This window comes from Anolis sagrei, chromosome 12 (assembly GCF_037176765.1).
Source record: "Anolis sagrei isolate rAnoSag1 chromosome 12, rAnoSag1.mat, whole genome shotgun sequence".
In the NCBI taxonomy this organism is placed as follows: Eukaryota; Metazoa; Chordata; class Lepidosauria; order Squamata; family Dactyloidae; genus Anolis; species Anolis sagrei.
In genome coordinates, this window is record NC_090032.1 from 15,204,912 (window position 1) to 15,232,755 (window position 27,844).

At 44.5% G+C, this 27,844-nt stretch overlaps 1 protein-coding gene across 3 annotated transcripts; it reads left to right on the forward strand.

Moving 5' to 3' along the window:
- NAA40 (N-alpha-acetyltransferase 40, NatD catalytic subunit) lies at positions 1-27,516 on the forward strand. 3 transcript variants are annotated; one of them, XR_010910392.1, is made up of 9 exons: positions 1-148; positions 5,535-5,630; positions 6,428-6,480; positions 9,125-9,220; positions 11,232-11,390; positions 15,724-15,807; positions 17,028-17,105; positions 21,186-21,861; positions 27,024-27,516. XR_010910392.1 is itself a non-coding variant. In XM_067472477.1 (8 exons), exons 1-8 carry the CDS (start codon positions 143-145, stop codon positions 21,325-21,327), a joined length of 714 nt encoding a protein of 237 aa, XP_067328578.1. In that variant the 5' UTR covers positions 1-142; the 3' UTR covers positions 21,328-22,214. The 3 variants fall into 3 exon arrangements, 1 of the variants encoding a protein (XP_067328578.1); XR_010910391.1 differs by lacking the exon at positions 27,024-27,516 and adding an exon at positions 24,049-25,009; XM_067472477.1 differs by lacking the exon at positions 27,024-27,516 and having other exon boundaries at positions 21,186-22,214.
- Positions 27,517-27,844: the final 328 nt, after the last annotated feature.

Here is a 27,844-nt window from a genome sequence, read left to right on the forward strand (position 1 = left end):
CTTCTAGATTGACATGTTTCCTTACCTCCACGCTGGTGCGTCAGGTGCTGTTGGGTTGTGCGCCGTCTGGACGCCCGCGCAGGCGCAGTAGGGATCTGAGGGATCACTTGAGGAGACGGGGGGCCTTTTGGTCGCCATCGCCATGGGAGTAAGTAAGGCCCAGGCTTCTCGGTTTGGGGCGGGGCGGAAATGTGAGGTAAATGGAGGAGCCTTAAAGGAGGACAGTGGAAAGGCAGGCCTTGGAAATGGGAATAGGAACAGGCCTGGGCCAACTTGGGCCTTCCAGGTGTTTTGGATAGGAGTTGGCTATTTGTTTGAATTCTTCTTTGGTGATTTCTCCCCTTTTCCACTTCTTGTGCATGCTTTGTTCTTCCTTTTTTCTACTGACATAAGAAAAGAAGGACAGTGGAAAGGCAGGTCTTGGAAATGGGAATAGGGACAGGCCTGGGCCAACTTGGGCCTTCCAGGTGTTTTGGACAGGAGTTTGGCTATTTGTTTGAATTCTTCTTTAGTGATTTCTCCCTTTTTCCACTTCTTGTGCATGCTTTGTTCTTCCTTTTTTTCTACTGACATAAGAAAAGAAGCCCTTTTTATTGCTGACATTGCAGATTAAACGGCTGAGGGGGAAAAGGAAGGGACCTGAGGCTGCTAGGAATTATTATTATTATTATTAACTTTATTTGTTCCCCGCTAGCATCTTCCGAAGGACTCGATGCGGCTTACAAAGGCCAAGGCCTCAACCCACAACATAAGAATACAAAACCCAAGGCAAATTAAAAACAATTGAAGCAATATAACAACAAGCAATAAACAATACACTATTATTATGATTATTAACTTTATTTGTACCCCACTAGCATCTCCCGAAGGACTCGACGCGGCTTACAAAGGCCAAGGCCTTCCAAGTCACCCAGTCTTCTGTGTGCCCAGAGGGGAGTCTCTCATTTGGTATCAGCCATTGGTTGAGGTTCTGGGTTTGAGCCTGCCACTTTTGGACTCTCGCTTGCTGGGGCGTTCCAGCGAGTGTCTCTGTAGATCTTAGAAAACTATGTCTGGATTTAAGTCGTTGACGTGCTGGCTGATACCCAAACAAGGGATGAGCTGGAGATGTCTCTGCCTTGGTCCTTTCACTATTGGCTGCTACTTCCTGGCGGATGTCAGGTGGTGCGATACCGGCTAGACAGTGTAATTTCTCCAGTGGTGTAGGGCGCAGACACCCCGTGATAATGCGGCATGTCTCATTCAGAGCCACATCCACTGTTTTAGTGTGGTGAGATGTGTTCCACACTGGGCATGCATACTCAGCAGCGGAGTAGCACAGTGCAAGGGCAGATGTCTTCACTGTATCTGGTTGTAAACCCCAGGTTGTGCCAGTCAGCTTTCGTATGATATTGTTTCTAGGATCCACTTTTTGCTTGATGTTCAGGCAATGCTTCTTGTAGGTCAGAGCACAGTCCAGAGTGACTCCCAGGTATTTGGGTGCGCTGCAATGCTCCAGTGGGATTCCTTCCCAGGTGATATGCGGATGATACCACTTTGATGGCCGAAAGCAAGGAGGAGCCGAGGAGCCTTCTAATCAAGGTGAAAGAAGAAAGTGCAAAAGCTGAGTTGCACTTAAACATAAAAAAACCAAGATTATGGCAACTAGACTGATTGATAACTGGTAAACAGAGGGAGAAAACATGGAGGCTGTGACAGACTTTGTATTTCTAGGCGCAAAGATGACTGCAGATGCAGACTGCAGCCAGGAAATCAGAAGACACTTACTTCTTGGGAGGAGAGTAATGACCAATCTTGATAAAATAGTGAAGAGTAGAGACATCACGCTGGCAACAAAGTTTCCAGGTCTGGCTTCTTAGTGAACCAACCTGGGGACAGCATATGATTTGAGAACACAGAAATGCTGAACCGCTCTAACAACTACCGTGTCAGACAACACAGAGAAGCCACTGAAATCCACAAGCGTGTGGTCAATTTCAAATAATAATAATAATAATAATAATAATAATGTCGAAGGCTTTCATGGCTGGAATCACTAGGTTCTTGTGGGTTTTTTCGGGCTATATGGCCATGTTCTAGAGGCATTTCTCCTGACGTTTCGCCTGCATCTATGGCAAGCATCCTCAGAGGTAGTGAGGTCTGTTGGAATTAGGACAATGGTTTATATATCTGTGGAATGGCTGGGATGGGGCAAAGAGCTCTTCTCTGCTGGAGCTAGGTGTGAATGTTTCAACTGACCACCTTCATTAGCATTTGAGGCCTGCTAATGAAATGCTAATGCTAATTATGCAAATAATGCAAATTATTATTATTATTATGCAAATAATGCAAATGCTAATGAAGGTGGTCAGTTGAAACATTCACACCTAGCTCCAGCAGAGAAGAGCTCTTTGCCCCACCCCAGCCATTCCACAGATATATAAACCCATTGTCCTAATTCCAACAGACCTCACTACCTCTGAGGATGCTTGCCATAGATGCAGGCGAAACGTCAGGAGAAATGCCTCTAGAACATGGCCCTATAGCCCGAAAAAACCCGCAAGAACCTAATAATAATAATCTTTGTTTATACCCTGCCACCATCTCCCCCAATGGGGACTTGGAGCAGCTCACATGTGGCCAAGCCCAAACAACAGATTACAATACAAAAGAAAAAATACAAAATTACAATGAAACAAACAACATAATATTAAAGTATAAAACATCAAAGCATATAAACAATATATATAAAACATAAAAACCGAACATAAGGACAAACTGCTGGCTGCATGTATATAAAATGATTTTTTTTAAAAGGAAGAAACCATGAAAATGAACGAAATCTGGCTACCAATATTAAAAAAAACTCTAAAATCATAATAGTAAGTAAAAAACAACACTCAAAAACAGAGGAATTCCAGACAAGAAACAATCAGGGCCAGCTTATCACCCCCAACAAAGGATTCCCCTATCAGTAAGAAGCCAGATCTTGAAATTGCCAGGCCATTAAATGCTAATCAAGGTGGCCAATTGAAACATTCACACCTACCTCCAACAGACAAGAGTTCTTTCTCCCACCCTGGACATCCCACAAATATATAAATCCAATTTTCCTAGTCAGGAGAGAATGCTTCTGGAACATGGCCATACAGCCCGGAAAACTCCCACAACGCAATATATTTGTTGTCGTACATGCACGTGAGCTGAAGTTATCATATATGTGCAGTCTATGTGCTTTGCTGTGCAGTCTATGTTCTTTGGTGTGTTTTTGTGTGTATATGTGTGCAGGAGCAGTGCTTTCTCCCATCTGTTTGTGTAGGTCACTGTCTGCCACGCTTCCTTCCTCGTTTTTCCCCTGCTATGCTTAGACTCTGAATTTACTTCCTAGCCAACCGCACATGTGTTGTGTGCGCGAGGTAGGAGGTTTGTCCTTGTTTGAACTTTAGTGCCAGTGGAAGGGTTGCATCGAGGTTAAATGCATGATTTTGGCTCTGAACCGCTGGTATTCACTGACTCACCCGCCTGGCAAAACTTTACAGAGCTTCCAAAGCAAACCTTGGATTTTTCTTGGCTCGCAGCAAGGCAGGAGGGGAAAACGCACTGTAGAAAAGAGGGCTGGATTCTTTTCTTCCAGGATTTTAGCTTCTTTAAGCAGGGAGCTGGAGACTAGAACTCGGAACAGTGGGTTCAAATTACAGGAAAGAGATTCCACTTTTAACATTAGGAAAAAGTACCTGATTGTAAGAGCTGTTCAACAGTGAAACTCACTGCCTCAGAGTCCAGTGGAGGCTCCTTCCTTGTAGGCTTTTAAACAGAGGCCGAATGGTCATCTGTCACTAGTGCTTTGATTGTGCTTTTCCTGCATGACGGGGTTGGACTAAATGGCTTGTGTGGTCTCCTCCGAATCTATAATTCTATAGATTCTGTTCTTCTGGGACTTTAGTCTCCACTGTTCTCAAAACTTCATTTTACTGTTATTGCTTTAATGTTTAATGTGGCCCAGTCTATTGATCTGAAAAATAAAATAATGAGAAAATGTTGGTTTCTAATATATGTAATTTCTTTCTGCTTGTGGGGAAACAGCATTTCTTGCTGTTTCTTTGTCAGTGTTGATGTGGACAGTGTCTGGTTTGCCCACCCTGAAACATGCAAGATATCATTGTCCTTCTTTAAGGGTCCCTTTCAAATCTATGATACTATATCTGTGTGAATCATATCTATATCTATGACTGGATGGCTATTTGTCAGGAGGGCTTTGGTTACATTTTCTTGCCCTGATGAGGGAAGTTGGATTGGATGGCCTTAAGTATTTTCTGTTGGTCATGGGCGTCCAGTGTGGGAAGTTTGGCCCAATTCTATCATTGGTGGGGTTCAGAATGCTCTTTGGTTGTAGGTGAACTATAAATCCCAGAAACTACAACTCCCAAATGTCAAGGTCTATTTTCCTCAAACTCCATCAGTTTTCAAATTTGGGCATACTGAGCATCCATGCCAAGTCCATCATTGAGTCCACAGTGCTCTCTGGAGGTAGGTGAACTACAACTCCAAAACAAGGTCAATGCCCACCAAACCCTTCCATATTTCTGTTGGTCATGGGAGTTCTGTGTGCCAAGTTTGGTTCAGTTCCATCACTGGTGGAGTACAGAGTGCTCTTGGATTGTAGAGACAAAATGAAGTTTAACAGTGACAAATGCAAGATACTCCACTTTGGCAGGAAAAACAAAATGCAAAGATACAGAATGGGGGAGACCTGGCTCGAGAGCAGTATGTGTGAAAAAGATCTTGGAGTCCTTGTGGACAACAAGTTAAACGTGAGCCAACAATGTGATGTGGCGGCAAAAAAAGCCAATGGGATTTTGGCCTGCATTAATAGGAGCATAGTGTCTAGATCTAGGGAAGTCATGCTCCCCATGCTCTATTCCGCTTTGGTTAGACCACACCTGGAATATTGTGTACAATTCAAGAGAGATATTGACAAGCTGGAATGTGTCCAGAGGAGGGCGACTGAAATGATCAGGGGTCTGGAGAACAAGCCCTATGAGGAGCAGCTTAAGGAGCTGGGCATGTTTAGCCTGAAGAAGAGAGGGCTGAAAGGAGATATGATAGCTATGTATAAATATGTGAAAGGAAGCCACAGGGAGGAGGGAGCAAGCTTGTTTTCTGCTTCTCTGGAGATTAGAACGCAATGGAACAATGGCTTCAAACAACAGGAAAAAAAGGAGATTCTATCTGAACATGAGGAAGAATTTCCTGACTGTAAGAGCTGTTCAGCAGTGGAACTCTCTGCCCCGGAGTGTGGTAGAGGCTCCTTCTTTGGAAGCTTTTAAACAGAGGCTGGCTGGCCATCTGTCAGGGGTGCTTTGATTGCAATCTTCCTACTTCTTGGCAGAATGGGGTTGGACTGGATGGCCCATGAGGTCTATTCCAACTCTATGATTCTACTAATGTTGGGGAGTGGTCCCTGGTCAAAAAAAGGTTGGGAACCACTGGTATAGATCTATGCCATTTTTTACTCTCGAGGGGTATACCTTAAAAATCTTAACTTCTTGTTTCAGAGGAAGTCGAGTAAAGGCAAGGAGAAGAAACAGAAGCGGTTGGAAGAGAGGGCAGCCATGGATGCCGTCTGTGCCAAGGTGGAAGCTGCAAATAAAGTAGGTCCCGTTCCCTCTTTTTCCTCCACTTCTTGGAGAGACAGTATTAACTTTTTATGCGTTATGGCCAGAGATTTAGATAGATTAATCTAAACATTACATTAAAATATTATAAAAACAAATCAAAGTCTTAAAGCGCAACTGTATTATAAACAAGTAACTGGATAGCAATTAAAAATTCTTTCCTAAGCAAATTGTTAATTGTCTGAAAAACTTACAATTGGGTTGTTGTAGGTTTTTCCGGGCTATATGGCCATGTTCTGAAGGCAAAAACATGGCCATATAGCCCGGAAAAACCTACAACAACCCAGTGATTCCGGCCATGAAAGCCTTCGACAAAACTTACAATTGTTGGGGTTCAGCCTGCGTGTGAACCTGAACCTGATTCTCTGATTGCTGAACCTGAACCTGATTCTCTGATTGTATTTCCTGATGCTACTGAAAATGTATTTCTCCCTGATGGTAATGAAAATGATTCCGAGGTCAGTGGCTTGGAAAGTGAAACTACTAGGGCTGTCCAACCACGGAAAAATTTGTTTCTAAACTCGATTCGTTTTTAGGGGGTTTTTGCGTTTCGTTATTTAAAAGAATTCTGATTTTTTTCTTTAAAAAAGTTTGATATTTACGAAATTTCGGAAATTACGAAACAAATACGAAACAATTACGAATCGATTCGTTAATGGCGGACGCGATTGCGCAATACTCCCACTACAGCATTGTACCAGTGGTCTTTGCCCGACTGCTTTTGAGGCACCAATCTTTTCCTTACTCTAGTAACTGTCTTTTCTTTTCCATAGTTGGGAGACCCCTTAGAAGCCTTTCCAGTTTTCAAGAAATATGACAGAAATGGGTGAGTAAAAATTCTGCAAAAGAATTGGAATCCTGGCTTGAGTCTTAACCCTCTAGCTCAGTGGTTCTCAACCTTCTTAATGCGGTGACCCCTTAATAGAGTTCCCAATGTTGTGGTGACCCCCAACCATAACATTATCGTTGCTACTTCATAACCGCAATTTTGCTACTGTTATGGATGGTAATGTAAATATCTGATATACAGGATGTATTTTCATTCACTAGACCAAATTTGGCACAAGTACCCGATACACCCAAATTTGAACACTGGTGGGGTGGGAATTGATTTTGTCATTTCGGAGTTGTAGTTGCTGGGATTTATAGTCCACCTACAATCAAAGAGCATTCAGAACTCCACCAACAATGGAAATGAACCAAACTTGGCACACAGAACTCCCATGACCAACCGAAAATACTGGAAGAGTTTGGTGGGCATTGACCTTGCATTTTGAAGTTGTAATTCGCCTTCATCCAGAGAGCATGGTTAAAGTCAAATAGTGATGGATCTGGACCAAGCTTGGCACGAATACACAATATTCCCAAATGTGAACACTGATGGAATTTGGGGGAAATAGACCTTGACATTTGGGAGTTGTTGCTGGGATTTTTTGTTTGTTTGTTTGTTTGTTTGTTTACTGCATTTGTATGCCGTCCTTCTCACCCCGAAGGGGACTCAGAGCGGCTTACAATATATATTTTCATACAATATATTATATTATTAGCAAAGTACAATATCAGTATTATAAATTACAATATTGCACTATACCATGATACTGTAATATTATTAGTAATATTACATGTAATGTAAAAATATAATTATAATTATAATATTGTATTATTATTATTACTAGTATTATCTTGTATTACATTATAATATAAATATTATATGTATATACAATATACTATATTATATTATTAGTAAAGACAAGATGGAAGTGTCTTCTGCTCCCCTCTGTCTTCTCTCTGGCCACAGCAGCCATTGGTGCCATAGGGGGGAGGGGCCTCCCAATTGATGATATAGGCAGAAGACAAGATGGAAATGGGTTGTTGTAGGTTTTTCCGGGCTATATGGCCATGTTCTAGAGGCATTTTCTCCTGACATTTTACCTGCATCTATGGCAAGCATCCTCAGAGGTAGTGAGGTCTGTTGGAAGTAGGAAAATGGGTTTATATATCTGTGGAATGACCAGGGTGGGACAAAGGACTTTTGTCTGCTGCAGCTAGGTGTGAATGTTTCAACTGACCACCTTGATTAGCATTGAATGGCTTGGAAGTGCCTGGGGGAAATCTTTTGTTGAGAGTGATTTGGTGTACCTGATGGTTTACTCTCTGTTTTTTTGCTGTTGTAATTTTTGAGTTTTTTTAAATACTGGTAGCCAGATTTTGTTCATTTTCATGGTTTCTTCCAGAAGTGCTGGACCACTCTCACAACCACCATGTCAGACTACACAGAGAAGCCATTGAAATCCAGAAGCATGTGGACAGAAAGGAAGAAACCATGAAAATGAACAAAATCTGGCTACCAGTATTAAAAAAAAACTCTAAAATTACAACAGAGAGTAAACAATCAGGCACATCAAATCACTCTCAACAAAAGTTTCCCCCCAGGCACTGTCAGGCCATTATATGCTAATCAAGGTGGTTAGTTGAAACATTCACACCTAGCTGCAGTAGACAAGAGTCCTTTGTCCCACCCTCGTCATTCCACAGATATATAAACCCATTTTCCTACTTCCAACAGACCTCACTACCTCTGAGGATGCTTGCTATAGATGCAGGCGAAACGTCAGGAGAAAATGCTTCTAGAACATGGCTGTATAGCCCGGAAAAACCTACAACAACCCAGTGATTCCGGCCATGAAAGCCTTCGACAATACAAGATGGAAGTGTCTCTGCTCCCCTCTGTCTTCGCTCTGGCCAGAGCAGCCATTGTAGTTCACCTACAGTCAGAGCATTCTGAACTCCAGCAACGATGGAATTGAACCCAGCTTGGCACACAGAACTCCCATGACCAACAGAAAATACTGGAAGCATTTGGTTGGCATTGACTTTGAGTTTTGGGGTTGTAGTTCACCTACCTCCAGAGAACACTGTGGACTTAAACAATGATGGATCTGAACCACACTTGGCATGAATACTCCATATGCTCAAATGTGAACACTGGTGGGGTTTGGGGGAAAATAGACCTTGACATTTGGGAGTTGTAGTTTCTGGGATTTATAGTTCGCTTACAAGCAAAAAGCATTCTAAACCGTTCCAATGATAGAATTGGGCCAAACTTCCCACACAGAACCCCTGTGACCAACAGAAAATGCTTCCAAAAAGGACGAGAAGGATAGGCAGAGAGATCTTCAACCTCCTCTGCTAAAGCTATCAGAAATATGTGTTTTCTGATGGTATTTGGCGACCCCTCTGAAACCCCCTCGTGACCTCCACAGTGGTCCCGACCCCCAGGTTTAGAAACGCTGCTCTAGCTTCTTTTCTCTTATTGTGAATGATTTACAAGTTTTTGAGTTCGTACTTTGCACACTCTAAATCATATGCTACTGTCCCCTGATACAAATTGTCATCTCCTGACTCTCAATCCAGGTCCAGTGAATTACAGTCTTAACATCCTGCCCGTCTATCCTCTTGTCTCGTTGCAGATTAAATGTTTCCATCGAGTGTAAACGCGTATCCAGCTTGGACCCAGCCACCCTCGACTGGGCTTTTGAACTCACCAAAACAAACATGCAAACGTTGTAAGTTCCTAAGGGATGCTCAAGGATAATGGGAGATACTGGGAGCTTTTTGCAACAGGTGTGAGCAGGATGAGAAGAAAGGTCTTCCTCAAAAGCAGTGATTCCCAAACTTTGTTGTTTTGGACTTGCAATTCTCAGAAGCTCCAGCTGACTTACTCAACAGTCAGGAATTCTGAAGCCTAAAATATCTGGAGGACCAAAGCTTGGGAATCACTGACATGGGACATGTTTTGTGAACACAGCCCAGGTCTAGTCCTTGTCATCTCCAGATGAAAAGGACGGGGAGCTGGGAAACTATTGTCCTGAGATCCTGAACAATGGCCTGCATTAAGTTCAGATACCTTACTTACTTTGCTTACTTACTTAGGCAATCCCTCGTTGGCCGAGTAGGATAGTCTTCCGGGATCAGTGTTCTGGTGGGTCCATAGGTGACTGTGGAGCCCTATTCTTGATCTGCATTTTCTCCCCCAGTGAGGGCATTGGTTTCCAGGTGGAAGGCGGTCTCGGTCGGGGTTGGCTTGACGCGCCTTCCTCTTGGCACGTTTCTCTCTTTCGCCCTCCATTCGTGCCTCTTCAAATCCTACAGCACTGCTGGTCACAGCTGACCTCCAGTTGGAGCGCTCAAGGGCCAGGGATTCCCAGTTCTCAGTGTCTATGCCAGAGTTTTTAAGGTTGGCTTTGAGCCCATCTATAAATCTCTTTTCTTGCCCTCCAACATTCCGTTTTCCATTCTTGAGTTCGGAGTAGAGCAACTGCTTTGGGAGACGGTGGTCAGGCATCCGGACAATGTGGCCGGTCCAGCGGAGCTGATGGCGGAGGACCATTGCTTCAGTGCTGGTGGTCTTTGCTTCTTCCAGCACGCTGACGTTTGTCCGTCTATCTTCACAATAGATTTGCAGGATTTTCTGGAGGCAGTGCTGATGGAATCATTCCAGAAGTTGCATGTGATGTTTGTAGACTGTCCACGTTTTGCAGGCATAGAGCAGGGTTGGGAGGACAATAGCTTTATAAACAAGCACCTTGGTAACCATACAGATGTCCCGGTCCTCAAACACTCTGCTTCAATCGGAAAAATGCTGCACTCGCAGAGCTCAGGCGGTGTTGTATTTCAGTGTCAGTGTTGACATCTGTAGACAATCCACGTCTCGCAGGCGTATAGCAGGGTTGGGAGGACAAATAGCTTTATAAACAAACACCTTGATATCCCTACGAATGCCTCGGTCCTCAAACACTCTCTGCTTCATTAGGAAAAATGCTGCACTCGCAGAGCTCAGGCGGTGTTGTATTTTGGTGTCGATGTTGGCTTTTATGGAGAGGTGGCTGCCAAGGTAGTGGAAATGGTCAACATTTTCGATTGTTACACCATTAAGCTGTATTTCTGGCATTGGAGAGGGGTTGGCTGGTGTCTGCTGGAACAGCACTTTGGTTTTCTCTATGTTCAATGACAGGTTGAGCTCGTATGCTCCTGCGAAGGTATTTAGAGTGGCTTGTAGATCTTCTTCTGAATGTGCGCAGACGACATTGTCATCAGCATACTGGAGTTCTATAACAGATGTTGTTGTAACCTTGGTTCAGATATGTTGTTAACCAAGGTTCAGATATCAAGCTGGATGGATTAGTGGTCTGTCTTTCTATAAGCCAGGTTCCTGTGCTGTGTATATGTATGCCTATAGTTGAAGGCTGCTGCAAAATCACCCTCCTCTTAGTAATAGCAAGCTACTTTTGACAACTCTCGGTGGGGAGTGTGTGGATGGCTAGCAGAATATACTGCAAATTTGTGTGTTCTGTGTAGTACAACATATCTAGAATAGCTTTCCACCCTCCTTAACAGTTGTAAAGTTGGGTCCTTTTATGATATTGTTGAGAAATGCTGCTTATAGTTGGGAGGAAGAAGGGTTTGTTTCTAAACCAATTACAATGATGGGAATTTCCTTTGCTCAGCTAACCTCTTCCTCAAGGAAAGGGTTTGTAATTTAGTTTTTTCTCCTTTTTTGTTTTCTTACCCTTGAAGGTATGAGCAGAGTGAATGGGGCTGGAAGGACCGGGAGAAACGGGATGAGATGACAGATGACCGTGCTTGGTACCTGATAGCTCTGGAAGATGGCTCCCTTCCTGTGGCTTTCTCACACTTCCGTTTTGATGTGGAATGTGGGGACGAGGTACTTTATTGGTATGTCTTTTTACTTGAAATGCTAATGTGCCTCCCCTTTTTTTCCTAGCATGTGTGCCCATGTGAGCAGTAACAGAATTAAATTTTGAAATAGGAAATGCCTGATAGATCACTGAATAATGCAGACACAGCTTGGACCTGCCAAAAATAGAATCATAGAATCAAAGAGTTGGAAGAGACCTCATGGGCCATCCAGTCCAACCCCATTCTGCCAAGAAGCAGGAATATTGCATTCAGATCACCCCTGACAGATGGCCATCCAGCCCCTGTTTAAAAGCTTCCAAAGAAGGAGCCTCCACCACACTCCGGGGCAGAGAGTTCCACTGCTGAACGGCTCTCACAGTCAGGAAGTTCTTCCTCATGTTCAGATGGAATCTCCTCTCTTGTAGTTTGAAGCCATTCTTCCATTGCGTCCTAGTCTCCAAGGAAGCAGAAAACAAGCTTGCTCCCTCCTCCCTGTGGCTTCCTCTCACATATTTATACATGGCTATCATGTCTCCTCTCAGCCTTCTCTTCTTCAGGCTAAACATGCCCAGCTCCTTTAGCCGCTCCTCATAGGGCTTGTTCTCCAGACCCTTGATCATTTTAGTCGCCCTCCTCTGGACACATTCCAGCTTGTCAATATCTCTCTTGAATTGTGGTGCCCAGAATTGGACACAATATTCCAGGTGTGGTCTAACCAGAGCAGAATAGAGGGGTAGCATTACAAATGTTTGTGTGCATAGTCATTTGTTGAGGAGTATATGACCCTCAGCCTAAAGATGAGGGTTACATTTCAAAACCTTTGAAAAGTCATCCATATCCCAGTTCTGCAATAAGGGAGGGAACATTGTATAGTGTAGGCTCTCTATACAACAGAGGCTGAACATCAGCCTCTGTTTTTTTTTCTGTAATTCTATGCAAAATAAGTTTCTCCAGAACTTTGTAGAGGTGGCACAACAGGGAGATTGGTCTGTAGCTTTTTGGGTCATTGCAGTCTTTGCCTGGCTTCAAGATGGCAATGACTCTTGCTTTCCTCCAGATTTTGGGGATCTGACAGGATGCAGTGCAGTTGTTCATCAGCTCCAGCAGCCAGCGCCTTGCTTTTGGACCAAAGTTCTTGATCTGTTCTTTCCGTAGATCATCCAGGCCAACTGCTTTGCATTTTTACATTTATTGAGAGCCATGTCCAATTCTGTAGATGTAAAGGGTTCATGAAGGTTGTTGTTCTCAATCTCTGGTTGTCTGGCTATTGGTTTCTTTTCTACTTTGGTGGCAAAGTTGGGTTTCCCATTCTTCAAGAGTTGGTGTGCAATCTGATCTGCCTTTATGTTGGCATGGGTATTAGTTTGTGAGGGGTTGTTGCTCAACCGTCTCAGCAGCCTCCACGCTTTCTGGCTGCTCCTGCCCATGTTGACCTCTGTGATCAACTTGATCCACTGTTCTTTCTTGGCTTCAGAGATGGAGGACACAATGCTCTGCGCTGCCTGAAGGGTCTGCTCACTAAATGGGTCTTCGTTGTGGAGCCTGTAATAGTTTTCCAACAAGGCAAAAAATAGACCCATGTCTGATCCCACAGCAAGCTGGCTTCAGAAAAGGCAAAAGCTGCACATCGCAAGTGTTGAACCTGACTCAGCACATATAAGATGGCTTTGAAAGGCAGCAGATCACAGGAGCTGTCTTCATAGACCTGTCAGCAGCCTATGATACTGTCAACCACCGCTTCCTCCTGAGAAAAATGTATCACAAAGGACGACCACCTCACCCGCCTCTTAGGGAACCTGCTACAAAACAGGAGCTTTTTTGTTGAGTTCCAGGGCCAGAGAAGCAGATGGCGGAAACAGAAGAACGGCCTGCCTCAGGGGAGCATGCTTGCTCCATCCATGTTCAACATTTACACAAATGACCAGCCACTGCCAGAAGGGACAGAAAGTTTCATCTATGCTGATGATTGTGCCATTACTGCTCAAGTAGGGAGCTTTGAGATGGTAGAACAGAAGCTTTCTGAAGCTCTAGGTGCTCTTACTGCCTACTACAGGGAAAACCAGCTGATCCCCAACCCATCCAAAACACAGACATGTGCCTTTCACCTTAAGAACAGACAAGCATCCCGAGCTCTGAGGATGACCTGAGAAGGAATCCCACTGGAGCATTGCAGCGCACCCAAATACCTGGGAGTCACTCTGGACCGTGCTCTTACCTACAAGAAGCACTGCCTGAACATCAAGCAAAAAGTGGGTGCTAGAAACAATATCATACGAAAGCTGACTGGCACAACCTGGGGATCACAACCAGACACAGTGAAGACATCTGCCCTTACGCTGTGCTACTCTGTTGCTGAGTAAGCATGCCCAGTGTGGAACACATCTCACCACACTAAAACAGTGGATGTGGCTCTTAATGAGACATGCCGCATTATCACAGGGTGTCTGCGCCCTACACCACTGGAGAAATTACACTGCTTAGCTGGTATTGCACCACCTGACATCCGCCGTGAAGTAGCAGCCAATAAAGGACCAAGGCAGAGACATCTCCAGTTCAACATCTTTATTAATGACTTAGATGAAGGGCTAGAAGGCAGGATCATCAAGTTTGCAGATGACACCAAATTGGGAGGGATAGCCAATAGTCCAGAGGACAGGAGCAGGATTCAAAACGATCTTGACAGATTAGAGAGATGGGCCAAAACTAACAAAATGAAGTTCAACAGTGACAAATGCAAGATACTCCACTTTGGCAGGAAAAACGAAATGCAAAGAGACAGAATGGGGGATGCCTGGCTCGAGAGCAGTACGTGTGAAAAAGATCTTGGAGTCCTCGTGGACAACAAGTTAAACATGAGCCAACAATGTGATGTGGCAGCAAAAAAAGCCAATGGGATTTTGGCCTGCATCAATAGGAGCATAGTGTCTAGATCTAAGGAAGTAATGCTACCCCTCTATTCTGCTTTGGTTAGACCACACCTGGAATATTGTGTCCAATTCTGGGCACCACAATTCAAGAGAGATATTGACAAGCTGGAATGTGTCCAGAGGAGGGCGACTCAAATGATCAAGGGTCTGGAGAACAAGCCCTATGTGGAGCGGCTTAGGGAACTGGGCATGTTTAGCCTGAAGAAGAGAAGGCTGAGAGGAGATATGATAGCCGTGTATAAATATGTGAGAGGAAGCCACAGGGAGGAGGGAGCAAGCTTGTTTTCTGCTTCCTTGGAGACTAGGACACGGAACAATGGCTTCAAACTACAAGAGAGGAGATTCCATCTGAACATTAGGAAGAACTTCCTGATTGTGAGAGCCGTTCAGCAGTGGAACTCTCTGCCCCAGAGTGTGGTGGAGGCTCCTTCTTTGGAAGCTTTTAAGCAGAGGCTGGATGGCCATTTGTCAGGGGTGATTTGAATGCAATATTCCTGCTTCTTGGCAGGGGGTTGGACTGGATGGCCCATGAGGTCTCTTCCAACTCTTTGATTCTATGATTCTATGATTCATCCCCTGTTTGGGTATCAGCCAGCATGTCAATGACTTAAATCATGACATAGTTTTCTAAGATCTACAGATACACTCGCTGGAACACTTCAGCAAGTGAGAGTCCAAAAGTGGCAGGCTCAAACCCAGAACCTCAATTAATGGCTGATACTCCCCTCTGGGCACACAGAAGACTGGGCAACTTGGGAGACGCCGAACAGACTGCGCTCTGGCACCACGAGATGCAGAGCCAACATTCAGAAATGGGGCTACAAAGTGGAATCTTCGACATGCGAATGTGGAGAGGAGCAAACCACTGACCACCTGCTGCAATGCAACCTCAGCCCTGCCACATGCACAATGGAGGACCTTCTTGCAGCAACACCAGAGGCACTCCAAGTGGCAAGATACTGGTCAAAGGACATTTAATCAACTGCCAAACTCACAAATTTTGTATTTTGTCTGTTTACTTTGTTCTGTTAGAAATGTAATAAAATTTGACTGGTTGTCCTGACACGACAAATAAATATAGCCTCTGTTGGGTGAGAAATGATGGGAAAGACTTATCAGCATCTAGAGCACTGTCTGTTTCATAGCCCTGATAATAAGGGTTTGAAAGCTGATTATGTAAGATCCTGGATAGAGATTGGTTGAGGCTGCAGAAAATAATGAATTGAAGAAACGTGCAAGACTGGAATGTTGCAGTGCAAATCAAAACACTAAGCTCTCGAATAGTGGTTCTCAATCTATGGGTCCCCAGATGTTTTGGCCTTCAACTCCCAGAAATCCCAGCAGATTGAGAACCACTGTTCTAGAGATTTCAAGTTTGAAACAATATGCATTTTGGGGTTGACACTCCTTTCTCTACCGACCTCTCTCTTGCTCTCCCCCAGTTACGAAGTGCAGCTGGAAAACAAAGTGAGAAGGAAAGGCTTGGGCAAATTTCTTATACAGATACTTCAGCTTGTGGCAAATGGGTAAGTTGTTCATACTCTCCGTATTGTACAACCCTTCTTTTTACTTTTGTCAGAAGTTGCAATCTGTAGCTTGCCCGGTGTGAGAGAGATGGCAATCCGCTCCTAACTGATAATTGGGAATTCTTCTAAATCATTGGTCTTCTAGAGCAGTGTTTCTCAGCCTTCCTAATGCCGTGACCCCTTAATGCAGTCCCTCATGTTGTGGTGACCCCCAACCATAACATTGTTTTTGTTGCTACTTCATAACAGTCATTTTACTACTGTTATAAATCATAATGTAAATATCAGATATGCAAGATGTATTTTCATTCACTGGACCAAACTGGGCACCAGTACCCAGTGCACCCACATGGGGTTGGGGGAGGATTGGTTTTGTAATTTGGGAGTTGTAGTTGCTGGGATTTATAGTTCACCTACAATCAAAGAGCGTTCTGAACTCCACCAACGATGGATTTGAACCTAATTTGCCATACAGAACTCCCATGACCAATGGAAAACATTGGAAGGGTTTGGTGGGTATTGACCTTGAGTTTGGGAGTTGTAGTTCACCTATATCCAGTGAGCACTGTGGACTCACGCAATGGTGGATCTGGACCAAACTTGGCACAAATACTCAATATGCGCAAATGTGAACACCGGTGGAGACTGGGGAAAATAGACCTTTGGGGAGTTGCAGTTTCTGGGATTTATAGTTCATTACAATCAAAGAACATTCTGAACTCCACCAACGATAGAATTGGCTCAAACTTCCCATATGGAATCCCCATGACCATCAGAAAATACTGTGTTTTCTGATGGTCTTTGGTGACCCCTCTGACACCCCTTCGCAACCCCCTCAGGGGTCCCGACTCCCAGGTTGAGAAACACTGTTCTAGAGCCCCCGGTGGCGCAGTGGGTTGAAACCCTGTGCTGGCAGGACTGAAGACCGAAAGGTCGTAGGTTCGAATCCGGGAAGAGGCGGATGAGCTCCCTTTATCAGCTCCAGCTCCTCATGCGGGGACATGAGAGAAACCTCCCACAAGGATGATAAAAACATCAAATCATCCAGGCGTCCCCTGGGCAACGTCCTTGCAGACAACCAATTCTCTCACACCAGAAGCGACTTGCAGTTTCTCAAGTCACTCCTGACACGACAAAAAAAAAATTGGTCTTCTAGCAAGGAGCTGTGTTCAGTTTTGCCTCTATCTCTTTTGACCTTATCCTCTCCCTGATTTTCTCAGCACACAGATGAAGAAAGTCATGCTAACAGTATTTAAACACAACCATGGGGCCTACCAGTTCTTCAGAGAAGCTTTACAGTAAGAATTTGGCTTAATTCTTTTCCTCGCCACAAACTAAGACACGCAAAGTAACAATTGGGAGGGTCTGAAGATGTCTGGGGAGCTTCATGGGTGGTAGGAATACTCTTTTGGTGAGCCGGAACAAATTCCTTGTTTGAAGTTATGTGTAAAGCTTATAACTCCTTTTGTGGTTGTCTTATTATTTATTTTATTTATTTACAGCTTTTATATTCCGCCCTTCTCACCCCGCAGGGGACTCAGGGCGGATTACAGTGTACACATATATGGCAAACATTTAGTGCCAATTTTTGACATACAAACATATACAGACATACACAGAGGCGATTTAACCTTTTCTGGCCGCTTTCCTCGTCCATCTGCGACGCTGATGAAGCACTTCCGCATTCCCCGCATGCTTCCCCGCTGGAATGCTTTGCTGGAGACTTCTTTATGACCTCATAAATCAGTTAATTTAGCCTCCCCACACTTTAAGGTGGTACCTTATTTTCCTATTTGACAGATGAAACTGTCTTTCGGGTTGCAAAGGTTGACAACAGGCTACACATAATTGGTTGGAAACCCACTCCAACCCAGGCTGGCTTCGAACTCGTGACCTTTTTGGTCAGAGTGATAATAGAATCATAGAATCAAAGAGTTGGAAGAGACCTCATGGGCCATTCAGTCCAACCCCCTGCCAAGAAGCAGGAATATCGCATTCAAATCACCCCTGACAGATGGCCATCCAGCCTCTGTTTAAAAGCTTCCAAAGAAGGAGCCTCCACCACACTCCGAGGCAGAGAGTTCCACTGCTGAACGGCTCTCACAGTCAGGAAGTTCTTCCTCATGTTCAGATGGAATCTCCTCTCTTGTAGTTTGAAGCCCTTGTTCTGCGTCCTAGTCTCCAAGGAAGCAGTAAACAAGCTTGCTCCCTCCTCCCTGTGGCTTCCTCCCACATATTTATACATGGCTATCATATCCCCTCTCAGCCTTCTCTTCTTCAGGCTAAACATTCCCAGTTCCTTAAGCCGCTCCTCATAGGGCTTGTTCTCCAGACCTTTTATCATTTTAGTCGCTCTCCTCTGGACACATTCCAGCTTGTCAATATCTCTCTTGAATTGTGGTGCCCAGAATTGGACACAATATTCCAGATGTGGTCTAACCAAAGCGGAATAGAGGGATAGCATTACTTCCTTAGATCTAGACACTAGGCTCCTATTGATGCAGGCCAAAATCCCATTGGCTTTTTTTGCCGCCACATCACATTGTTGGCTCATGTTTAACTTGTTATCCACGAGGACTCCAAGATCTTTTTCACACGTACTGCTCTCGAGCCAGGCGTCACCCATTCTGTATCTTTGCATTTCATTTTTTCTGCCAAAGTGGAGTATCTTGCATTTGTCACTGTTGAACTTCATTTTGTTAGTTTGGGCCCATCTCTCTAATCTTCCCCGCTGGAGTGCTTTGCTGGAGTCTTCTTTGTTGTTGTTGTTCATTCGTTCAGTCGTCTCCGACTCTTCGTGACCTCATGGACCAGCCCACGCCAGAGCTCCCTGTCGGCCGTTACCACCCCCAGCTCCCTCAAGGTCAGGCCGGTCACTTCAAGGATGCCATCCATCCATCTTGCCCTTGGTCGGCCCCTCTTCCTTTTGCCTTCCACTTTCCCCAGCATCATTGTCTTCTCTAGGCTTTCCTGTCTCCTCATGATGTGGCCAGAGTACTTCAACTTTGTCTCTAGTATCTTTCCCTCCAGTGAGCAGTCGGACTTTATTTCCTGGAGGATGGACTGGTTGGATCTTCTCGCAGTCCAAGGCACTCTCAGCACTTTCCTCCAACACCACAGCTCAAAAGCATCGATCTTCCTTCGCTCAGCCTTCTCTAAGGTCCAGCTCTCACATCCGTAGGTGACGACAGGGAATACCATGGCTTGGACTAGGCAATGGATCTTTGTTGCCAGTCTGATGTCTCTACTCTTAACTATTTTATCAAGATTGGACATTGCTCTCCTCCCAAGAAGTAAGCGTCTTCTGATTTCCTGGCTACAGTCTGCATCTGCAGTAATCTTTGCACCTAGAAATACAAAGTCTGTCACGGCCTCCACGGTTTCTCCCTCTATTTTCCAGTTGTCAATCATTCTTGTTGCCATAATCTTGGTTTTTTTGACGTTTAGCTGCAACCCGGCTTTTGCGCTTTCTTCTTTCACCTTGATTAGAAGGCTCCTCAGCTCCTCCTCGCTTTCGGCCATCAGAGTGGTGTCATCTGCATATCTGAGGTTGTTAATGTTTCTTCCAGCAATTTTCACCCCAGCTTTGCATTCATCAAGCCCCGCACATCGCATGATGTGTTCTACATACACGTTAAAAAGGTTGGGTGAGAGTATGCAGCCTTGCCGTACGCCTTTCCCAATCTTGAACCAGTCTCTTCTTCCGTGGTCAGTTCTGACTGTTGCTACTTTGTCCTTGTACAGATTCCTCAGGAGAGAGACAAGGTGGCTTGGGATGCCCATCCCGCCAAGAACTTGCCACAATTTATTATGATCCACACAGTCAAAGGCTTTAGAATAGTCAATGAAGCAGAAGTAGATGTTTTCCTGAAACTCCCTGCCTTTCTCCATTATCCAGCGGATATTGGCAATCTGGTCTCTGGTTCCTCTGCCTTTTCTAAACCCAGCTTGAACATCTGGCAACTCTCGCTCCATGTATTGTTGGAGTCTTCCTTGCAGAATCTTGAGCATTACCTTACTGGCATGAGAAATAAGGGCCACTGTACGGAAGTTGGAGCAGTCTTTCGCATTTCCCTTTTTTGGTATGGGGATATAAGTTGATTTTTTCCAGTCTGATGGCCATTCTTGTGTTTTCCATATTTGCTGGCAAATGGCATGCATCACCTTGACAGCATCATCTTTTAAGATTTTAAACAGTTCAGCTGGGATCCCGTCGTCTCCTGCTGCCTTGTTGTTAGCAATGCTTCTTAAGGCCCATTCAACCTCACTCCTCAGGATGTCTGGTTCTAATTCATTCACCACACCGTCAAAACTATCCTCGATATTATTATCCTTCCTATACAGATCTTCTGTATAGTCTCGCCACCTTCTCTTGATCTCTTCAGCTTCTGTTAGGTCCCTGCCATCTTTGTTTCTTATCATACCAATTTTTGCCTGAAATTTACCTCCAATGTTTCTAATTTTCTGGAAGAGGTCTCTTGTCCTTCCTATTCTGTTGTCTTCTTCCACTTCCGTGCATTGCTTATTTAAAAATAGTTCCTTATCTCTTCTGGCTAACCTCTGGAATTGCGCATTTAACTGGGCATATCTCCCCTTATCCCTGTTTCCTTTTGCTTTCCTCCTTTCTTGGGCTACTTCCAGTGTCTCAGCAGACAACCATTTTGCCTTCTTGGTTTTCTTTTTCTTTGGGACGTACTTTTTTGCCGCCTCCTGAACAATGTCTCGGACTTCTGTCCATAGTTCTTCTGGGACTCTGTTTACTAAATCTAGTCCTTCAAATCTGTTCTTCACTTCCACTGTATATTCGCTAGGAATGTTAGTGAGATCATATCTAACTGGTCTGTGTATTTTCCCTGATCTCTTTAGTTTTATTCTAAATTGGGCAATAAGAAGTTCGTGATCTGAGCTACAGTCAGCCCCAGGTCTTGTTTTCACCGAATGGATGGATGTCCGCCACCTTCGGCTGCAAAGGATGTAGTCAATCTGGTTTCGGTGTTGACCGTCTGGTGAGGTCCATGTGTAAAGCCGTCTTTTAGGTTGTTGGAAGAGAGTGTTTGTTATACACAGCAAGTCTTCTTTATGGCCTCATAAATCAGTTAATTTAGCCTCCCCACACCTAATAAGGTGGTACCTTATTTTCCTATTTGACAGATGCAACTGTCTTTCGGGTTGCAAAGGTTGACAACAGGCTACACATAATTGGTTGGAAACCCACTCCAACCCAGGCTGGCTTCGAACTCGTGACCTTTTTGGTCAGAGTGATCTTAATTCAGCTGACACTCAGCCAGCTGCGCCACAATCCCGGTCTTTCGATTGTTGTAATTCAAATCAATGGTCTTCACTTGGCCTAAATCTGTATTTCTTCCTTGACTTGGTAGGTTTGACATTGACGATACCTCACCTAGCATGTCTGGCTGCTGCGGGGATGACTGCTCCTACGAAATCCTCAGCAGAAGAACGAAATTTGGCGAGAGCCAGCACACTCACCTGAGTAGTCACTGTGGTGGCTGCTGCCATTGAGTTTGCCCTTCACTCTGCAAAAGAACCTAACTCTTTTCTTTCCAGATGAGCCCTGCCTTTTGATTGCCACCCCCACAGTCTTCCCATTTCTTCGCTGTGCTCCCGAGCCATCCTAAATCTTGGGATGAGAGATCTTCCTCCATATGGGAGGTTCTGGAAACTGAACTCAAGCCTAACTTGAACCTGGTTTACCCATGGCCTTAACCTGAAGGTATGAATCCAGTCGGCTGTTTTCCTCCCCTGCAATAAGGAGATAGGTTCTTGCTTCAAGCAAACGACAAAAAGGAACTTAATGGTCGAAGAAGAATTCGCTTTTTTTCGTCAATGTTATTTGAAGTGGCCATTTTGGATATTTCACGTTTCTTCATCGACATTGAAAGTGTACTCTCTTTTTTGGTTTTGATGGATCGGGGAAATTTTTGAGACTGCAGGAATTCCCTGTTTGGCAAACTGTGTTTGGATCCCTATTTGGAAAGTTAAGAAGACCTTGTCCTGTTTGGATTTTACCTGTGCTTGCATGACAACCAGCTCTTTGTAAGTGTACTTTATATACTTTTCTAGGCCCACAATTTTAGTAAAGTGTTCATCATAAGATCCCTACCCATTGTCATATCCAGGTGGGTGCTGATTCAGATTTATTATCTGTTGAATTGGGGTAGAATTTAGTAATCCCTAATTTGGTTTCCTTTTGGGTTCTTGCCATCTGAATCAATTACACTGTTCTACAAATTTTCAGTTTTTCTCAGTTATAGAAACGAAATGTGCCGTTTCTTAATAAATTTAACATGCTGAATTCAAATATAATAATTAAATGTGTTAATTGGCTCTGGTTTTTATGCAACAGCTATTTCAATTTTCTCCACAATAGGTAATTCGTTAATATTATAATGCGCCTAACCTTACTGCATGTATATAAACCGTGAATATTTACAAAATTTTAGTCAAATTATATTGCCAATAGTTTATACATGAGAAATATTTATTTAATTAGTCTATTGTTTATGTTTGTGCAGCAAGAAACTCTATTAGTAGGCCCAATGCAGTTGAAAAGTCTGAAAGTTTGAATGTCGCTTTAATCGTGACTTTAGTTTCTATCCTGTTTGCTTCTCTTGACTTTTCTTTTGTATTCAAGGAAAGGATTGTCTCTTGCAATGCTCCAGCAGTAGTCTGACAGCATGGACGGAGTCCATTGGCCTTGATATCTTTTTTCCATCGTGCTTTATTTACACACGTGCGAGGCATCACTACAGTAAAAAGAACAATGTAAAACGATGTTTAACGATACTGTCTCAGTCTTCAACTGACTGACCCTCACCGTTCAAAAGTCTGGCCTTATATAGGGCTTTCTGGCTAATACTGCGTCATCAAACTTTCTAGAATATTCTAGAATCTTTCATAGTGTAAGTCACAACATGCATTTTTTCAACCATACGTGATCACGTGATTGCTTATACCATAAAAACTAGAGCCAATATACATTTTTAAATGTCGTTTTCGTTTTCAGCACCCCAAAATCATAAAAGAACAACTATTTTCAAGCCCGAAACTTTTTCTCTGTTGAACAGTGTTAGTGGCAATATATTGTCGAAGGCTTTCATGGCCGGAATCACTAGGTTGTTGTCGGTTTTTCCGGGCTATATGGCCATGTTCTAGAGGCATTCTCTCCTGACGTTTCACCTGCATCTATGGCAAGCATCCTCAGAGGTAGTGAGGTCTGTTGGAACTAGGAAAATTGGGTTTATATATCTGTGAAATGACCAGGGTGGGACAAAGAACTCTTGTCTGTTGGAGCTAGGTGGATCTGGACCAAACTTGGCACAAATACTCAATATGCACAAATGTGCATATTGAGTGGAGTCTAAGGAAAATAGACTTTGACATTTGGGAGTTGTCGTTGCTGGGATTTATAGTTCACTACAATCAAAGAACATTCTGAACTCCACCAACGATAGAATTGGTTCAAACTTCCCACATGGAATCCCCATGACCATCAGAAAATACTGTGTTTTCTGGTGGTCTTTGGCGACCCCTCTGACACCCCTTCGCGACCCTCTCAGGGGTCCCGAGCCCCAGGTTGAGAAACACTGGTCTACACAGGTTGAGAAACACTGGTCTACACTACTGTCAAAGGCCATACAGCCCGGAAGACTCACAGCAACCCAACGATTCTGGCCATGAGATCCTTTGACAACATATTTTCTAACGCCTTCGCTTTACAACTGCACCAAAGCTTCATGGTTTAGACAGGAGCAGAAGGATCTGCTCGTTGGTGGAGTTCACAATGTTCTTTGATTGTAGTGAACTATAAATCCCAGCAACGACATCTCCCAAATGTCAAAGTCTATTTTCCCCAGATTCCACCAGTATTCACATTTGCGCATATTGAGTATTTGTGCCAAGTTTGGTCCAGATCCACCTAGCTCCAACAGACAAGAGTCCTTTGCCCCACCCTGGTCATTCCACAGATATATAAACCCATTTTCCTAGTTTCAACAGACCTCACTACCTCTGAGGATGCTTGCCATAGATGCAGGCAAAACATCAGGAGAGAATGCCTCTAGAACATGGCCATACAGCCCAAAAAAACCTACAACAACCCAGTGATTCCGGCCATGAAAGCCTTCGACAATACATCGCCACTAATTGATTCTGGGTTTTTTTTTCATTCCTTGAGCTTCTGCCCTTCACTGAGCTTCTGCATTGTCTTCCTATTTCTTCAAGGTGTGTGACAGTGTGAGATTGTACTGGCCTCCATTTGGGACCCATCAACCAGGTCTGGAACCTGTATTTATTACTTCTGTGGTCAGATAAGCTCTTTCTCTGTTGTTTCCACGTACAGAACTATCATCTGAACCTCCCAGGCCGGCTTATCTTTCTTGTCATTTCAGTGGGAGTAACATAACCAAACCAAAATGTCAGCTCAAATGTTCATGACATTTCTAGCTTTAAATGCCTGGAGTCATTTTTTTCCCAAAAATCATGGCACACATCTCAGCAGAGTGACTATTGCTTCTAAGAATTGGATCACAACCGCATGGGACAGATTTGAATTCATATGTGGGCAGATTCTAGTAACAAATACATTTTCCCTTTAGGATTTGAGGTTGCGAGGATTTTCTAAGGGAATACGTCTTCAGAAAAAGCTGGAATACGGGTGACTACATTTTGGAGAATAGGGCCAGCTGACAGTAGTCATGTGCATTCGGGACTTACCTTGCTCCATTTCGTGTCCCAGCTTTCGGAGGGGACCACGATCCGTTTTCTTCTGAGCCTTCCAAAATTGGGACATCAGATTTTGTTTTTTGTTTTCAGGGCTGAAAGGTCTGTTTTCTTTCATCCATTTTGGGGGTGGGGGGGGACGACGACGACGACTTCACCTATACATCCAATGTGCCCGGGCCTATGGGTGCAGGCTTTGGACTTATGCACCCAGGTCTGGCACGAAACAGAAAGGCCCCTCCTAAAACGAAAATGCTATCAAAACGAAAGACAGACAGGAGCAGTTACCGGCTCCAAGCCAGCCATTTGGATCGATTGCCTGGGGCCTGGCAGGGCCTGCAGATGAGTGCCGTTTTGTTTCCCGGCTTTTGGAGGGGACCCCGATCCGTTTTCATTTGAGCCTTCCAAAATTGGGACATCAGATTTTGTTTTTTGTTTTCGGGGCTGAAAGATCTGTTCTCTTCCACCCGTTTTTTTGGGGGGGAGGATTCACCTATATGCCCAAAGTGCCCGGGCCTACGGGTGCAGGCTTTGGACCTACACACCTAGGTCTGGCATGAAACAGAAAGGCCCCTCCTGGAACAAAAATGCTATCGAAACGAAAGACAGACGGGAGTGGGTACCGGCTCCAAGCCTGCCATTCGGATCGATTGCCTGGGGCCTGGCAGGGCCTTCAGGTGAGTGCTGTTTTGTGTCCCGGCTTTCAGAGGGGACCCCAATCCATTTTCATCTGTGCATTCCAAAATTGGGACATCAGATTTAGTTTTTTGTTTTCGGGGCTGAAAGAGCTATTTTCTTTCACCTGTTTTGGGGGGGGGGACTTCACCTATACGCCCAAAGTGCCCGAGCCTACGGGTGCACGTTTTTGAACCTACGCACCCAGGACTGGCACGAAACAGAAGGGTCCCTCCTGGAACGAAAATGCTATCAAAACGAAAGACAGGCAGGAGCGGGTACCGGCTCCAAGCCTGCAATTCGGATCAATTGGCTGAGGCCTAGCAGGACCTACAGTTGAGTGCCAAGTAAGGAGTGCTTTTTGCTCGGCTGCAGGCCCTGCCAGGTCCAGGCGAGTAGGCCGAGAAGCCTGCACTTGTATGCCCAAGCACTTTGTGCTTATGGGTGCAGGCTTTGGGACTACGCTCCTGAGCCTAGCAGGACCTATAGTTGAATGCCAAGTAAGGAGCGCTCCTTGCTTGGCTGCAGGCCCCGGCAGGTCCAGGCGAGTAGGCCGAGAAGCCTGCACTTGTATGCAATGGGTGCAGGCTTTGGGACTACACTTTGTGCCTATGGGTGCAGGCTTTGGGACTACGCTCCTGAGCCTAGCAGGACCTATAGTTGAATGCCAAGGAGCGCTCCTTGCTTGGCTGCAGGCCCCGGCAGGTCCAGGCGAGTAGGCCGAGAAGCCTGCACTTGTATGCAATGGGTGCAGGCTTTGGGACTACACTTTGTGCCTATGGGTGCAGGCTTTGGGACTACGCTCCTGAGCCTAGCAGGACCTACAGTTGAGTGTCAAGTAAGGAGCGCTCCTTGCTCGGCTGCAGGCCCTGCCAGGTCCAAACATGTAGGCCGAGAAGCTTGAACTTATAAACCCAGGCACTTTGGACCTACGGGTGCAGTCTTTGGGACTACGCTCCCGAGCCTAGCAGGACCTACAGTTGAGTGCCAAGTAAGGAGCGCTCTTGCTCGGCTGCAGGCCCAGGCATGTAGGCTGAGAAGCCTGTACTTGTAAGCCCAGGCACTTTGGACCTACAGATGCAGTCTTTGGGACTACGCTCCTGAGCCTAGCAGGACCTACAATTGAGTGTCAAGTAAGGAGCACTCTACTCAGCTGCAGGCCCTGCCAGACCCAGGCATGTAGGCTGAGAAGCCTGTACTTGTAAGTCCAGGCACTTTGGACCTACAGATGCAGTCTTTGGGACTACGCTCCCGAGCCCAGCAGGACCTACAGCTGAATGCCAAATAAGAAGCACTTCTTACTTGGTGCTCGGCTGCATGCCCTGCCAGGCCCCAGGCAATTAATCCAAAAAGCAAGCTTGGAGCCAGTACCCGCTCCCACCTGTCTTTCGTTTCAATTGCATTTTTGTTCCTTTCCGTTTCCTGCCATCCGAATGTATGAAACAAAATGGAAACATGAATCAAACTAATTGTCACATTTTGGGCCCATGACTAGTTGACAGTGATGTGCGAGAGTTTGTCCCTTGAGAAGTAAAAAACCCACAGGTTGCTTTTGTCTGTTGGTGCTGTAGAAATCCTTGGAGTGCAGCTGTGAGAGAGCACATTGTGGACTATTTTCGTCTAGCGTCATCGGACTGTCCCATCGGTTACATCCTGCTTTAAAGCCCAAAGTATAGGAACAAATGGATTCTGTGTATAACATGTATTGCCAAGTCATTTTTTATTTCTAATGTATCGATGGATTTTTCTGATAAAATGTATTTTTTTTAAATGTGGTTTTTTTTTGTATTTTGAAATGCTAGGTATGGTCTCTGAAATTTCAGATTGGACACTTTTGGACAGCGGCTAAACCAATATCTTTCTTGGTATATGTTGCCCGTAATACATTTCGTTTAATATGGCATATTGCTTTAGCAACCTTTGCACTTCCATTTCGTGTTCATGTGAATGGATCTTTTCCCTCAAAGAAACGAAAAATGTGAGTGTCAAGGAACGATGGCGGAATCTGCCTACTTCAAATATTTATTTTCCCTCTCCTGGTCTCCAAATCGGGCATGCTTAATAATGGATGTTTTAAGTTAATTTTGCAGTGTCTACTTCTGTGTATTAGCGTATTTGTTTTCTTCTTCCTTGGTTACCCTATTTGGATTTTTTTCCATTTTTTTTAGAATACCTTTTAAAATAATTACTTTTCTTAGCAAGTATTTTCACTGGAATAAAAGGGAACAACTTGACTTTTTAAACAATATTTGTTTTATTTGTATGGTCAAAAATAAACTTTTTGTTCAGTCTTTATCAGGTGGAGTGTATGTGTGTTTGTTAAGTATAGTTCTGTAGAGTTTCTAGATCTAAGGAAGTAATGCTACCCCTCTATTCTGCTTTGGTTAGACCACATCTGGAATATTGTGTCCAATTCTGGGCACCACAATTCAAGAGAGATATTGACAAGCTGGAATGTGTTCAGAGGAGGGCGACTAAAATGATCAAGGGTCTGGAGAACAAGCCCTATGAGGAGCGGCTTAGGGAACTGGGCATGTTTAGCCTGAAGAAGGCTGAGAGGAGACATGATAGCCATGTATAAATATGTGAGAGGAAGCCACAGGGAGGAGGGAGCAAGCTTGTT

Coding starts and splice junctions, on each gene's coding strand:
- NAA40 (XM_067472477.1), top strand. Junction 6,481..9,124: donor AAGAAATATGACAGAAATGG/GTGAGTAAAAAT, acceptor GTCTCGTTGCAG/ATTAAATGTTTCCATCGAGT. Junction 17,106..21,185: donor TTCTTCAGAGAAGCTTTACA/GTAAGAATTTGG, acceptor TTGACTTGGTAG/GTTTGACATTGACGATACCT.